Source organism: Aspergillus brasiliensis (genome assembly GCF_001889945.1).
Source record: "Aspergillus brasiliensis CBS 101740 unplaced genomic scaffold ASPBRscaffold_1, whole genome shotgun sequence".
In the NCBI taxonomy this organism is placed as follows: domain Eukaryota; kingdom Fungi; phylum Ascomycota; class Eurotiomycetes; order Eurotiales; family Aspergillaceae; genus Aspergillus; species Aspergillus brasiliensis.
The window spans coordinates 3438758-3453519 of record NW_027137442.1 but is presented as its reverse complement, the minus strand read 5'-3'; the positions used below and the strand labels follow the sequence as shown (position 1 = coordinate 3453519).

At 51.8% G+C, this 14762-nt stretch overlaps 8 protein-coding genes across 8 annotated transcripts; 5 read left to right on the top strand and 3 right to left on the bottom strand.

The window, feature by feature from the left end:
* Positions 1 to 721: 721 nt before the first annotated feature.
* On the bottom strand, positions 722 to 2164 carry ASPBRDRAFT_191275 (LSB5 family protein; the record flags this gene model as incomplete). Its single annotated transcript, XM_067620343.1, has 4 exons — positions 722 to 734; positions 786 to 1793; positions 1843 to 1994; positions 2150 to 2164. 4 exons carry the CDS (start codon positions 2162 to 2164, stop codon positions 722 to 724), a joined length of 1188 nt encoding a protein of 395 aa, XP_067485259.1.
* Positions 2165 to 3008: 844 nt separating this feature from the next.
* ASPBRDRAFT_50824 (3'(2'),5'-bisphosphate nucleotidase) lies at positions 3009 to 4262 on the top strand (the record flags this gene model as incomplete). The annotated part of the gene is made up of 1 exon (XM_067626616.1): positions 3009 to 4262. The coding sequence occupies one exon, from the start codon at positions 3009 to 3011 to the stop codon at positions 4260 to 4262; it is 1254 nt and encodes a 417-aa protein (XP_067485258.1).
* Positions 4263 to 4462: 200 nt separating this feature from the next.
* Positions 4463 to 5358, bottom strand: ASPBRDRAFT_25626 (mitochondrial 54S ribosomal protein uL6m; the record flags this gene model as incomplete). Its single annotated transcript, XM_067622195.1, has 3 exons — positions 4463 to 4836; positions 4900 to 5013; positions 5085 to 5358. 3 exons carry the CDS (start codon positions 5356 to 5358, stop codon positions 4463 to 4465), a joined length of 762 nt encoding a protein of 253 aa, XP_067485257.1.
* A 171-nt stretch (positions 5359 to 5529) lies between these two features.
* ASPBRDRAFT_71277 (putative nuclear membrane fusion protein Kar5) lies at positions 5530 to 7803 on the top strand. The gene is made up of 6 exons (XM_067629122.1): positions 5530 to 5939; positions 5990 to 6807; positions 6853 to 7074; positions 7121 to 7177; positions 7222 to 7543; positions 7605 to 7803. The coding sequence occupies exons 1-6, from the start codon at positions 5834 to 5836 to the stop codon at positions 7631 to 7633; spliced, it is 1554 nt and encodes a 517-aa protein (XP_067485256.1). The 5' UTR covers positions 5530 to 5833; the 3' UTR covers positions 7634 to 7803.
* Positions 7804 to 8600: 797 nt separating this feature from the next.
* On the top strand, positions 8601 to 9816 carry ASPBRDRAFT_25624 (uncharacterized protein; the record flags this gene model as incomplete). Its single annotated transcript, XM_067622194.1, has 2 exons — positions 8601 to 9092; positions 9142 to 9816. 2 exons carry the CDS (start codon positions 8601 to 8603, stop codon positions 9814 to 9816), a joined length of 1167 nt encoding a protein of 388 aa, XP_067485255.1.
* An 817-nt stretch (positions 9817 to 10633) lies between these two features.
* ASPBRDRAFT_112606 (uncharacterized protein) lies at positions 10634 to 11069 on the top strand (the record flags this gene model as incomplete). Its single annotated transcript, XM_067616671.1, has 2 exons — positions 10634 to 10792; positions 10863 to 11069. The coding sequence occupies 2 exons, from the start codon at positions 10634 to 10636 to the stop codon at positions 11067 to 11069; spliced, it is 366 nt and encodes a 121-aa protein (XP_067485254.1).
* A 329-nt stretch (positions 11070 to 11398) lies between these two features.
* On the bottom strand, positions 11399 to 13292 carry gpi16 (GPI-anchor transamidase subunit GPI16; the record flags this gene model as incomplete). The annotated part of the gene is made up of 3 exons (XM_067616678.1): positions 11399 to 12426; positions 12478 to 12872; positions 12934 to 13292. The coding sequence occupies 3 exons, from the start codon at positions 13290 to 13292 to the stop codon at positions 11399 to 11401; spliced, it is 1782 nt and encodes a 593-aa protein (XP_067485253.1).
* A 453-nt stretch (positions 13293 to 13745) lies between these two features.
* On the top strand, positions 13746 to 14729 carry ASPBRDRAFT_114110 (LUC7 domain-containing protein; the record flags this gene model as incomplete). Its single annotated transcript, XM_067616794.1, has 3 exons — positions 13746 to 13788; positions 13855 to 14186; positions 14271 to 14729. The coding sequence occupies 3 exons, from the start codon at positions 13746 to 13748 to the stop codon at positions 14727 to 14729; spliced, it is 834 nt and encodes a 277-aa protein (XP_067485252.1).
* Between the last annotated feature and the right edge of the window lie 33 nt (positions 14730 to 14762).

Below are 14762 nucleotides of genomic sequence, written 5' to 3'. Positions count from 1 at the left end.
TATACTCATATTGACAAAATAAATATATAATTTCAGACAATCAGTTGATAAGCTTATGAAATCTTAGAACTAAAAAGGGTGATTATCTATCACAGTTATATATAACTACATCTTAACTATTCACAACTGTAGAGAAATTGGACTAGTAAATCACCAACAATAGTTATTTATATTAATCTCTTCACGCCCCCTGGGTCCATTTGTGTAGTTAAGTGTGGTGTTCATTCAACTTCAACCCAATTGATAGTTCTCAGTATGTGGTTTGCTTCGAAGACAGTTATAAGATATATAAGCGTGGAGATGAATACTAGCTAGTAAGCACGCACCGATCCAGGTGAGTGCCCCCAGGTATGCATGCCTGGTTGTAGCCGGATAGACAGACCTCCTTTAGTAGTACTTGAGGCTCTACCGACGCCATCCCAACTGATGTCTTTCCGTGGCATTGGTATAGCAGAATCAAATCATAGGGTGCTACTTCATACATGAAATTCATTCTAACAAACTACCCCGTGCGCCTCATGCCATGCGGACACCAGCCGGACTAAGGTCAAGGGGGCAAAAGGAAAATGGAATGGCCTCAAATATATAGACCGTCCTTGCGGAGTTCATGCTTCTTTCTCTTGTCATAAATGAGATGTGCAGCCGTTTCAAAGTGTATTGTGTGCTCGATTCAGGATATTGCGATATAATGTGGTATGATGCGGGTGTGGAAAGTGTCCATCTAAACTTCTCTCCTGGCAGGGGGTTAGTTAGGCTGATGAAGATGCAGGGAAAGATAAGCTTACCAAGTAGGTTCGTGCTTCTCAATGATGGCGTTGCGGTCGCCAAACGGGTTGTCTTCATCGTCATCGTCTTCCGTTTCTGACTCGCTGTCACTGTAGACTTTTCGTGACGAGGACGGCACGGATATGCTCAAGGGGCGAGGGGGACGGGGTGGCTTCGGGGGGTTGACAACCAGCCCGGCGAATGAGTCGGGGAGGTCGTCGCGGTCAGGGGTCCATCCCGTCTCCAGGACGTCCTGGTCACTATCACTGTCGTAATCTACACTCTTGTCTAAGACTTCAAAGGCCATAAGTGCCGTGACTAGCTCTTCGTTTGCGTGAATCAAACTTCCCAGGAATTCCTCGCTCTCCACGTGCTGGATGTATCGCAGGATTTGGCGCCGTAATGTCTTGCAAGTCTCAAACCGGTTGAGGACTTCGGCATCTTCGCTGACCCGGTGCGTTTCGCGGTTGACTAGCTTGAGGGCGTTGAGGAGGTTTGTGCTGGCGACGGAAGCTGAAGCGAGAGTCTGTAATATTTCTGGCTTCTCTTTCTCGAGGTTAAAGGACCTGCTCAGCGTCTTCTTCTCCTTCTTCTCCTTTCTGAAAGATGAGAGAGACGATTTGCTGGATGTGTGCTTGTGCTTGGGGCCACTGAGAACTGTGGCGGGTCCATTTCCAGCCGACACGGACACCGTATGGCCCATCGAAGGTTCTTCGGATTGTCCGGCATCCCGCAACACCTTGGCCTTTGCCTGACTGGCCGGCTGCTTCCGCTTCGGCAATTGTCTATAGAGGCCTGTAACCCGCTCCATGCCAGGGGTGTTCTTGTACGATGCTGCCCATTGTCCAAAGAGCTGTTTGCATTTCTCTTTCACCAAAGGATCAGAAACCGGGTCGGTCGCAGCAATTCGTAGTCGTTCCAGTAATGGCTCATCTGCAAATTCCCTCAGGAAGCGGTCGCCGGTATTCTGGATCAAGAAATCGAGGATCGTAAGGGCTCTCAATTGGCGGTGAAGATTGCCATACTTGCTAAGAGGGCGTTAGAGCGCTATCAACCAAAGGGAGTAGACACACTGACAGCTTCTTGCGCAAAGCGCGACTCGCTTCTGTAGGTCCACTGGCCTGGATGCGAATGGCCTCGATAAGATCCACAATTCCACTCGAATCTTCCACTTCATACTGTTCGCTGGTGAGGACCTCGATCTGGACCGTTACAGCCGAATACGGCTTCTATAAGAAAGAGTGCATCCGTTAGTGGGTGAATTCATGAGTTGCAAGACCACATTTGTTTGTGTAATGGTGCAGATAGGTCTGAGTGCCGTGCAATTGACACTGCTCTCAATGCCAATCGGGCTAGGCCGCGGGATGTTGCCTGATGGACTTACCGAGGAGTGAAACATGTTGACAGCACCGGACAAGGGAGAGTTATAGGGTCGATATTCAATCACAACGAGGCTTATACGCAGCCCCGCAAGTATTCAGATATGTGAAGGCGATATTTTGGGAACTCTCACATGCACATCGAATTGTCACCGATACATACAGGAGGAGGATCGACCCTGTTAAGGAGAGGTGGGTCGCGAGACGAAATGCAGCGGATTGAACCCCCCTTTGTGCTCTTTGTGCTCACAATTATATGCGCCGACGAGAAAGAAAGTGTGCCCACAATGGTCTTACCCAACGGGGACTCTTTCCGACACCTGGGGAGATAGATATCTATCCAGCGCGCAACAGGGGAGAAAGCAGGACGGTGACGTGTTAGGCCAACTGGATAGCCGCTGTGTTGCCTTGGCGGTGGGGGGTGTACAGAGGGAGCAGGTGCACTAGTAACAGTAGCTGTGCATTGGCAGACTACTCCGCTGTGAATTGATCTCGCAGACCAGCAGCGTCGAACCGTTTGAGCTGCAGCAACTGCAAGAGACGAAGGATCAGACTGGCGCCTCCAACGTCATGCGGTGTTGATGCCATCGCGATCTCGTGACTGCCCCTCTTGCCAGTCCCAATTGGGACAAGTGCGGGGGAACTTTCCGAGTCAGTGCCTGATTTGCGCCTGGGGCCTCCCACGACCCACGCCGATCCCGGGCTTCATTTCCTGCGAGTTTGGAAGGAGGATATTGATCCCACGAGTCGTTCTTCTGAATCAGTGGTTGGGCCTCATTTGACGCAGGAACCTATACGAACAATTAACATTGAAACTGCCCGTATCCTGTGCTGACCCATTGCCACCCTTAGCATCCCAATTCCATGGGTCTCTGGTCGACGAAACCGGCAGATCCTTGCTCCATTCACAGGCCGCGTACTATCTCCATCTTCTCCCGTCTGGTCCTCTGCTCCACTCTGCTACTTGGTGTCAGCTTCATCTTAAAAACCCGCCCTCATCTGCTCCCATCTTTCCCCCACCTATCCCCCTCCCTCTCCTCCTATACCCAACCCACCACCATGTCCTACCAGCAGGAACGCTACATTGCCGAGCTCGCCGTTCAGCGTGCCACCATCCTCACCCAGAAGGTCTTCAACGAGAAGGCCAAGGGCACCGTCTCCAAGGATGACAAGTCACCCGTTACCATTGGCGACTTTGGCGCCCAGGCTCTGATCATCCAAGCCATCCGCAAGAACTTCCCCAATGACGAGATCGTCGCGGAAGAGGAGGCCAACAGCCTCCGGGAGGACAAGGCGCTGAGCGCCGAGATCTGGAGACTGGTCCAGGATATCAAGTTGGTGGACACTGAGAGCGACAACCTTTTGGGAGGCCCTCTGCCTAGCGAAGAAGCGATGCTGGACATCATCGACCAGGGCAAGAGTGCTGGCGGTCCCAAGGGACGTATCTGGGCTTTGGACCCCATTGACGGCACCAAGGGTTTCCTCCGTGGTGGTCAATACGCCGTCTGTCTCGGTCTGATCGAGGACGGTGATGTCAAGGTTGGTGCCATTGGCTGCCCCAACCTGCCCATCAACGATTCCGAGACCATGTCCGCCAGCATCGGTTCTGAGCAGTCCAGCGGCACCGGCAAGGGTGTCCTCTTCTCCGCCATCCAGGGCGCTGGTTCCATCAGCCGCCCCCTCACGAACGGTGCTCTTGCTGAGAGCAAGTCCATCTCCATGCGCCCCGTCCCTGATATCGCTCAGGCCGTGTTCTGCGAGGGTGTCGAGGCTGCTCACTCCGCTCAGGACGACAACGCCGCCGTTGCCCAGCGTCTGGGTATCACCTCCCCCAGTGTGCGCCTGGACTCGCAGGCCAAGTACTGCTCGATTGCCCGCGGTGCTGGTGACATCTACCTGCGTCTGCCGGTGAAGAAGGACTACCAGGAGAAGATCTGGGACCACGCCGCTGGTGACCTGATCGTGCGGGAAGCTGGTGGTCAAGTGACGGACATCTACGGCCAGAGACTGGATTTCAGCAAGGGCAGGACCCTGGCGGCCAACAAGGGAGTTGTCGCGGCCCCCAAGGCCGTTCAGGACCAGGTCATCGATGCTGTGAAGACTGTTCTGAAGTTGTAAGGGGATACTGGATTATGGGACATTGTCTATCATAAATGTAATAGATTCTCGATCAGTTCTGTCAGACCGTGCACGCTAGATGCGTCTAAAAGTACATAAAAAGAAAGGATACCAATTGCGAACCAAAAGAACCGTGCTCGGATATACATGTACAGAAATAATAAACACAGTTTCGTTCCCCCAAGATATAGACGCCAATTTCACCGAATCTTCTTGTCCTTGAGCTTGATCGTCTCGCCGTTGACGAAGATACCCTTGCCCTTGTAAGGTTCCGGCTTGCGCCATTCGCGGATCTCCGCCGCAAACTTAGTCACAACCTGCTTGTTCACACTCTCCAGCAGGATGCGAGTCGGCTGGGGTGTGCTGGCCTTAACGCCCTTGGGAATACCCAGCTCAATCGGGTGCGAGTATCCGACCTTCAGGGACACGAACTGTTGACCGGGGTATTCGGGCTCAACGGTGGTCGCCGTGGGTTCGATACTAGCTCTGTAACCGACACCGACGAAACTCAGAATACAGATGTGGCCTTCCGAAACTCCGAGGATGTGGTTCTGTAAATGGGCGCGCATGGTTCCTAGAAACAATCAATCGTCAATTGCATTCCAGCAAATGAATTATGGCCGACGGGTTTACGCACCCCACATAGCACGCTGGTGAGTGATCTCTGAGTCTTCAACGGCAAGAGTTGCTTTCCGAAGGGCTTCATCGTAGTTGATCTTGACGTAGGAAGGAACGTTCAGCGACAATTCACCTAGCGCTCAGATGTCAGTCTCGCTCCGCTTTCCGACACCGCTGTCATGAAGTGTAGCCATTGTTTCTTACCCAGGGGTCCTTTGACCTCAACAGCCATCTTGGGGAAGTCAACCGACTTGGCCTTGGTCTTGGGCTGAGGGAGGTCGATGAACTTCAGAGACACCTCCGGGGGCACGCTGATCGCGGCGCCGCCAACTCGCGATTGTACCGGGGACGTGGTCGAGAAAGGTTGTGTCCGGAGAGGGTGAGAGAAGGCAGGGACGAGGAAGTTGGGCAGAGGCCCTTGTCTCAAAGGACTCCGCGCAAGCTGCCTAAAGCAGCTCTGAGACAAGTAACATGACATGGCGACGATAATTGTGGATTGAGGTCTGGACGAGTGCTTGGGAACTCCGATGCCGACTGATTTTGTCCGGAGATCTTGCACTCCCGATGTGGTTAGTGCTGTGTCACGTGATGGTCTGTATAGATGGCGCTCTCTCACTCTCCTTTTACTTCCTCCACGTCGCAGAACATTGTTTATGAGCCGTGAAATAATTACTTGTATCCTAGTCTAATTTTGTTTGATGTTCCTTTCTATTGTTTTGATGTGATTGCTGTCAGGCTCATTCTTTGTACTACAGCTTCAGCCGTGCTGTTGCTTTGACTCTCGCTAAGATCGTGATTGCTGCTTCTTGTACTTTAGTTCGCGACCTGTATACCATCCAATTGGCTTTCTACTATACCTCTTACTTGATGCTATCTAATATCCTAACGTTTATCTTCTCTGCACTTCGCTACCGCTAATACACCCAGGGTTTGTACCTATCGCCATAGCCAAAATGCCGGGAAGCTCGGGCATCATAATGTCTCTCTCCACTTTGTTACGCTGCCTAATCCTAATACTCGACGTCTGCTACGCTACTGCTGATGCTAGCTCAATTGAAGGTAACTCCACTCGCACCAGGTTATTTTGATCCGGCTAACCTCCTGGCAAGTTCTGCCGCCTGAAGACCGAAACTCGGCTATGGATATCGATCTAGCCTCGTTATTGACTTCGAAAAACCACCAACATGAGATACTGTTTTCAGATGCACTAGGCATCCTTGATTCAATGCAGGCTTCCCCATCCTGTAATCGAATGGCAGTTTCAAAACTGGTTACTTCCTGCCAATCTATTGGGGGCAGATCTGAGAAGCCGGATCCCCACATCTTTACGGCACTGGAGCACATTCGCTCAATTTATGCGGCAAGACTTGCCATCTGCGAGCTCAATGAAGCGGGAGCCGCAGTTCCCACTTCATGTCATCCTATCAATATGCGGCTTCAGCAGAAGAAGGGAATTTTCGGGCTGTCCTCCGGTTTTAAGACACACTTCAATGCTGCAGAGACCGTAACCAAAGGACAATTGGAGTCCTGTCTCCGGTCTCTAGAGTCCAGACCGCAGTGGTGGACTTCTTACAGTAACAGTAGACAGAACGCCGTGGTCATATGTCAAGCCGCCAGATTCGAAAATGAGAGGGAGGAAATCATCGAACTTCATCGTTCTATTATTGAAGGTACAATGAAAGTTGACCGTGGCCTCCAGGAAGCATTGAAAATGGCCGCAACTGGGACTTCTCGATACAAGGAGTTTATAGAAGCAGTTGAAGACATGAGAAGCAAGCTGGTAGATAGCATGGAGGAGACGGAATTACGCTTCAAAACTACGTTCGAGAAGATAATTTTCGAGATGGGCGCCTACGTTGGTTCGATCATAGAGCCCGTGGCATCCGCCATAACGGGCTTACATAGCAGTACGGCGTCTTTGGACAAGGTTAGTAGATCAACGCTTGCTAGGAATATGATTGACACATGACAGACGATAGCAAATGCAACGGAAGATGTCAACAACCTACGGCACATCTTGAAGCTCTATCACGATGAAGGCACAGCATGGAGTCAACAACAAGCAGTGACTCGACAGCAGGATGCTCTTTTAATGAGAGAACTGGTTTCTTCTTTACAGTCTAGCCTAGATACGCTTCTTCATGGCGACATGGAAAAGTTGTTTGGCACGGTAGAAAACTTCGATTCCGCCCTAGTAAGCCCTGCCTTTCCATATAGTTTCCTGAGACTAACTGTGCCAGGAATGGCTTGCTGGCAGGTTTGTCCAGATACTCCAGCAAGAGCAAGATATATCTAAGGTTCGCATGGCCTGTGAGAATCAGAAACCAGCTAACCATTTCAGCGCCTGTGTGCTCTTGAATCTGCCCTTACTGAGTCTCAGATTATAGCTGAGGACCTGCGCAGCGTTCAGCTGGGGCAGACTGAACTTCAAGAGCACCTACTGACGAATATGCGGATTTCTCAAGCACTGGTTGACAAAACAACGGCCGCAGCTGCGAATCTACAGGCGATGGTTGACGACACGGCGAAACGATATAATGAAGTGCCTGTTTTCAAGGGTCTCTTGAGCTCACACCTTACACCAACGGTGTATAGCCTTTTGATTGGCTTTGTTGGTGCTCAGAGCGCAAAGGTCGCTACAGTGTTACTTGTTATTGCCATTTGTATGTGTCCAAATAGTCTGTATGCATGACCTAAGCTTGTTACTGATATTGTTGGTTACAGATCATTCCGTTACCACGAACGTGCTTTGATTCATGATATTATGGTCAAAGTACCGATGTAGCTTTTCCCTATTTTATTGCTGTCATATATCTATTTCATGGACAGCTTATAATCCCGCTCTGACCTATCAGCAAGCGTCATGTATCTCGATCTAGTGAGAGGCGGTACTCGGTCATCAGAATGATATACTATACGGTGGTCTAATTTTCAGTATAGTTGCAACGAGCAAGATCACTACAGCGTAGAACAATATAGACCAGATGTCGTGACGACAACATATTTATGGAATTAAAACATCTCCAACGCCTATAAAAGATATAGTATGAGCAAGGTTTGAAGTATCCCAGATGGACTGCCTGAGCCTTTAGGGTTAAACCGGGCAGAAAGCAGCGGTACGATGCGGCAGAAAAGCGCCCGCCGATCAGCGTTCAGACACCCTCCACCCTTCGCGGTTTCCTCCCAGCCTCGCCGATCTCGACACCAATTGTCTGAAGATTATCTGTGACCAGGCGAATACATTTTCATACTGTACGTGCCTTATCCCTACACTGTCATTTATATCCATTATCCTCGGAGGCACCAATCGCAACCCCCGCAGCAAACATCTCCGATCCATACGCAGACCGCCTTCGCAGCTGGAGCCGGCATCTGAGGTCGCGGTGTTACTTCCCCAGAGCGCCATCTTCGAAGCAAGGTTAGCTGGCTTGTTCTCCCCGAGACATTGCTGTGAATGGCGCAGGGGGTGGTTGCACACTTTGAAGGTGGTGTGAGCTCCTGCTCGTTGGAAGATCGAGCAGGATGGGTTTCCTTTCTGCCTGGCGATAAGCTGACTTGCTCCCCGCGACTAGCGCTGTGCCTTGATCGCTGGTTCACCACTCGAGCTACCACGGGTCGCTTCTATTGGTCGTATCGTCCGGCATCGTGAGCGCGTACTGTCGCATTCGAACCCGCGATCGGAGCGAACCCGGCTTTTTCACTACCACGTCACACAGAATAATGACCGATCCAACCTCCGACGCACCTGCTATGGACGAGTTCGCGCAAACTCGAGGTGGTGATGACCTCTTCGATGATGAGATTGTCCCTGTCGCCGCCGCAGAACAGCAACCTGAGCCCGAAGTACACACGGAACCTGCCCCCACCCCTGTAGTCGAGAGCGATGCGCAACCAGCTCGAACTGATACCCCATCATCACGGTCGCGTGGGGGCGAAAGGCGAGGACGCGGTCGAGGCAGAGGACGTGGTGGACGGGGATCGCATAATGGAGGCCGTCGTGGAGATGGAGCTGTGAAGAACAAGCCCGTTGAGAGTGCTCCTGAGCACGAGACTAAAAGTGCGGAGGGCTCGACTCCGGAGACGCCGGCCGAGGGGGATCAGAATGGCAAGGAGGACACAACGGCGTCGGACCCTAAACAGGCTGCCGCCGCAGAGGGACCGCGCGTACCTGCGGTTCGCGGAGACAGAAGTGCTACAGGTGGTTTAAAGAAGGTAGGGACATATGCGATAACTAGATGTATGCTTGCTAACTCTCTACTAGCCGAAGCTTACGGAAGAAGAGCTCTCCCGTCGCATTGCTGCCGCCAAAGAAAACGCTGCCAAAGTTGCTGCTGCACATGCTCGAGCTGAGGCAGACCAAGCGTCGTTCCTTGAGCGTGAGAAGGTTGCCGAAGAGAAGCGACGCCAGGAACGCCAACATCGCCGGGTCATGGACAATGAGCGGGAGCGTAACCGACTGCGCAAACTGGGTGCCTTGAACGGAAGGGAGTGGGATGCCGAGAAGCGGGAGGAGGATTACAATCCCCGTGGTGGCAGGGGTGGCTTTCGACGAGGTATGCACGGCGGTGTGTCTGGATACGCCCGGCGTGACTTTGATGCTCAACCCAGCGAAGAGCCCACTGAAGACGCCCGTCCTCCTTACCATCGGGGTCGCGGACGTGGCGGAAGAGGTGGACGTGGCCGCGGTGGACATCGCGGGCCTCGCGGTGAAATCGCAGCGTCCGATGGCGCTGCTGACCAACCGCGTGAGACCAAGCCCAACGCATCTGCTCCAGTCATCAACAATGAGGCTGAGTTCCCTGCTCTTCCCGTAAATGAGAAGAAGGAGAAGGAGAAGGCTAGTGAAGAAGCGCCCCCTACTCCTGATCTGCTCAAGTCGGAATCCTTGTCGCCAGTCACAGGGGCTTCCTGGGCTGAGCAAGTCGAGTCTCAGTAATCCTACATTTACGGACCTGCCTGCTTTCCTTTATATGATTCCATTTTTAATCTGCGCCAAAGACACATGAAGTCATGCACTCATATTCCCCTAAACAGTACTTGTTGCTTGCTTTGATACGAAATCATTTTCGAATGGCCTACGGAGCCTTGCCCGTCACTATACGTTTGTCTGGTATCCTCATCCTTCAGAGATGAAGGCTTTGCTTATACCCCCTTAGTGGGCTATGACGTTATGTACATATCTACCGCACTGCAATAGGGGCGAGTCTCATCCCACTGCTTGGGGTATACGGATTATGTCGTGCTAAATAGGACACACCTGCATGAACTATGCGATCATCATTCATCCAAATTCTAGTCCAGTCCAGCACGCCCCCAGTCGTGGCAGTAACTCTTCGTAGATTCCATGGATATATACCCATGACTAAGCCGAGTGGCAACAACTGGCCAATCAAGCAGACCCCTATGACGTTTGTTCATGATGAGATCACTGCCCTCAGTCGAGGATCTCGACTATAAAGCGCCCATTTTCAGATCAGCTGTTAAAGTACTTTATCATTGTTATCTACTGCAACTCAAGCTGAACATCTAGGTAAGTTGTATCACAATTCAAGTTTCACTAGTTATCCGGGAATTTCAACACTATATGTCATATCAACAAAATACCCGAACTATATAGCTTTACAACCTCGTCTACCTCACCAACTGAACATCATTTCTATCCACGCCACCAAAGACCAGAATGAACTAACAATCTCAAATCTAGAACACGAAAACCTATCTTTTCATCAAACCGCCTAAATAAATATACAAATATGTCTCAAAACCGTCTCCCAGGCTCTACCCGCGGCGGCGCCAGCGCCCAACCCACACCCGCCAACAACTCCGGCGGAGGCAGTGGCTGGGGCGACGAGGGATTCTTTAAGGGAGGAGGCGCAGGAACAGCAAATCAGACATCGTCGAACGAGGTTTCTGTACGTTTAATGACCCCCCTGCCCTTCCCTTCCTGCCTTCTTGAAAACTGATACTAATGACGGCGAGTAGCCCGACATCCTCACCACACCCGCATTCCAATCCATCTCGGATCAGAAGACCGCCGCGGAGAATAAGTTCATGAGTCGGTGGGATGAAGGACATGATGAGAAGGAGGGAACTTGCGCTACGGAAGATCACAGTTTTATGGGGACGAAGCCTGGTGGCTCGGATACGTTGCCAGGTTGGAATGTGTTGAAGGATAAGTTGGGATTGTAAGCATGCCCAGTCGGTCTGTTTCTCCCTTTTATGGGATGGGATGGGGGCTGATGGTTAGTGTTAGTCTTTATCCGGAGTAATCTTGGGGATCTATTGGATTTGGGTTCGATTTTCATGAAATGAGATGATGATATTCTTTCTACTGGGTATTGATTACTGTTTGATTTTTTGAGGTGTTTGGGGTCGAGGAGTAAAACGTATGAAGGGGAGAATTAGATGTTGGTAATAGGCTTGATGTCGTGTGGATTAATTTGTTGGGTTGATATAGCATTATGTATGTCACATAAAGACTTAAGATGTATGCATGGATTTTGATAATCTCTTCTTGTCTATTCTGTCTTGGCTGTCTTGCCCTTGATTCGGTCCCGTAGGGCAACAATCTTGCCCGACAGGCGTCCCTTGAGGGTTTGCGCGGTCAGCGCGGAGGCTTCTTCGGCCGTGACAAAGCGACGGACGAGAAGGTTGAAGATACTGCCGAAGGCTAGCGCGACTACAGTGCTGGTAAGGATGATCACGTTGTAAGGCATGCTGAAATCGGGGGTGGGGAGCGGGAGAAGAAGACTGGTGGTGCGAATGTAGATGGGGTGGTTCTGGCCGTCTGCTGCGTCGAGCTTGATAACGGCGGGAGCGACATTGAAGCCGCGGTTCGCGTCTGGCGGATATTCAGTGTACCGCAGAATCGCTTTCTCAAAGTCGTATGTCAGTGTCACGGTCGACGCGGGAGGTATTGTCATTGCCAGCTCCAGTTGCGTTCCTCGTTCTCGATCAATGGCCGGCCGATAGAAGGATTCACGGATGAATTGTGAGGCGGGTACTTGTTGGCGTAGTCCATCGCGTCCCGTAATCGAAGCTTGCAGTGTGTGAACATATGGTCGTAGGAACCATGGTAGGGTCTCAAAGTAGATGAAGTCGACAGAGTTGGAGTCTGATGGGTTATCGAAGATAATCCGCATGCCACCGCGCTCTTGGCCGTGACCAACAATCGTCCTCTCTGCGCTTAAGACAGGCTCTTCAAGTGGCACATGGGTGGTAACTTCCTGTTCAGGGATGGTGAGGTCGAACGGAGTAGAGGGCTCCAAGGTGAAACAGCGGGTGAAGCCATCCGGCCTCTTGGTCTCCACTGCACCCGGAGTAACAAGCACCTCGCGCTCATGCGGCACCCGTAGGCAGACAGGCTCCTGGGAAGCATTATCAGTAAGGGGACAAGCGCCACTGAGGCTGCGCCCGAAGATTTCCGTCAAGCTCCAGCCCTTCTCCGATGTGCTTTCCAAAGGATAGCACGTATCATCGGAATGGTAAGGCTTGGATGTGTCACATGCAAGCTGATCAGAAGGTACAGGTCGCGGAATAGGGTTGTCTGAGGAGGTATTAGCAGGTCAATCGAAACCTCAGGCGCCATTACACTAACCGCGTGGCCGCTTTGATCGGTCGATATCAAGAACAATGTCCACACTCTGATCGACATGCACGGAGCATTCTCCAGGCCGAGGGCAGACAGGACGGACATCTACAGACATGCTCTGCCAGGACGCATCAAACAGCTTATGCCCATCTAGAAGGCTAGAAACGCCTGTCTTGCCCTTGCACGGCAGGAGCTTCAAGAACGGCGTCAGATTTTCGGTGCAGACCACCTCGCCGGGAAGCGTTCCGTGCAAGAGATGTAAATTGCTGGAGGCAGGATGGTCTCCCATGAGTTCAAACGAAGCGACAGGGCGTGTGGTCCGGGTTGAGTCGATGAAATTGAGCGACGCGCAAAACAATCCCGACAGAGACTGAGTCAGTGTAATCCATTTCGCGAAGGCCCTAATGTCCATCAGTATCGTTGCATATGCTACCTCGTATCATCCTTCTCGTTCACACATACGCTTCATCATCAGAGGCATCTATCCATGCCCATAGCTCAACACCAGTACCACCCTCTTTGCTCCCGTTCCAAGGACGAGGACCCCAGCTCTCAGCATCCCATCGCCCAGTAGTGAACCGCAGATGAAGCTCCTTCGTATTGGCGTGCTGTAGGATCTGGCCTAGCGCTCGGGGGAAATAGCGAAAATGCCGCTCATTGAAGGATTCTTGGGACTCATTGCCTCGAAAGTTGAAGGATGCCAACAGCGATGACTGCGGGAGTGGTTGGAGGTATAGGCTCTCGTGGTAGTCCGAAGTCGCCGACGTGAGCGAAGAGAGCGCGACAACGAAAAGTACAGTAAGGAGAGAGAGGACCGTCATCACGTCATGCTTGCCGATGCGGAAATATCTAGACACTGTGTAGTAGAACTATCGCGCACCTCACTACCGCTAGCAAGCCATACACGGAGTGCAAGTTCAGCCCTCCGAGCGGCGGAGAAGAACAGTCGGTTGCGTATTGGGTCAAGCAGAACGGAATAACAGGCTGACGGGGCCACGCGACTGTATCAAGCCTGCATAAGATCTATCGAGCGTCAAAGTGTCCAGATCATGGCAACATGTCGCCAACTAAAGTGGAAGAGGCCGAGCTGTACTCCGCAAATCAGCGGGAATCGACAGGGGGGCTCCGGTTCAACTTATATAAGCGCCAACCGCGGTTAGCGCCACGCCCGCAGAATCTCGACTCTCCATCGCAATCTCCATTCAATCTTTCAGTTACGCTCTGACCATTCGTGCTCTCCCCACCCTTCATTCTCCCTCTGGCATCATCCCATCATGGCGGCGGAACAGAGAAAGCTGCTTGAGCAGCTCATGGGAGGTAAATTGCCCAACCCCAGCATCTACCAAGCTCTAAACACCAGCTAATCCAATTCTTTTTCTCTAGCGGACCAGCTCATAGGTACCGGCGCTCCCTCTCGCAATGCGCAGCTCCAAATCACCGATCCGAAAGTCTGTCGTTCGTATCTCGTCGGCACCTGTCCGCATGACCTCTTCACCAATACCAAGCAAGACCTGGGTCCCTGCCAGAAAATCCATAGCGAAGGATTGAAGACGGAGTATGAGACCGCCTCGGCAGCTGAGAAGGCCAAATGGGGATTCGACTACGACTATATGCGCGACATGCAGAAATACATTGATGATTGTGACCGACGTATTGATACCGCTCAGCGACGCTTGGAAAAGACTCCGGATGAGATCCGACAGACCAACAACTTGGTAAGGCATACGCCATCCCACCCGCAGGATACTGCAAGCGGCCAAGAGAAGAACATGGGACTAACAACATTTCCAACATTATAGCTGAAGCAAATCTCCGACCTCACGAAAACCATCAACACGGGTCTCCTCGAAGTCTCGGTGCTGGGCGAAACCGGCTCCGTCGCACAGGCCCTGAACGAACTGCACAAGATCCGCACCGCCAAGCACCAAAAGGAAACGTGTGAGCGGGAATTGAAGAACCTCCAAGATACATCCGGTCCATCGGGTCACCAGAAGCTACAAGTGTGCGATGTCTGTGGCGCGTACCTGAGTCGTCTTGATAACGATCGTCGGTTGGCGGATCATTTCTTCGGAAAGATGCACATGGGATACTCAGACATGCGCAAGACATTCAAGAAGCTCAGCGAGGAGCTTAAGGGGCGGCCTCCCCCGGTTCGTCACCACGATGACGATGATGGTGGCTGGGGTGGACGTTCGGGTGGTGGACGTGGTCCTCGGTATGGCGGTGGTGGTTATAGGAAGCGCGGTCCTCGCTGGTAAAATCTTGATGAGCGTCTTGTTCTTTTTTTTTTC

Bases quoted from the DNA above. Each gene is read 5' to 3' on its own strand.
- ASPBRDRAFT_71277 (XM_067629122.1), top strand. From the start codon at position 5,834: ATGCCGGGAAGCTCGGGCATCATAATGTCTCTCTCCACTTTGTTACGC. The intron at 6,808-6,852 runs GTTAGTAGATCA...GACACATGACAG, and splicing joins GTACGGCGTCTTTGGACAAG to ACGATAGCAAATGCAACGGA. The intron at 7,075-7,120 runs GTAAGCCCTGCC...TAACTGTGCCAG, and splicing joins AAAACTTCGATTCCGCCCTA to GAATGGCTTGCTGGCAGGTT.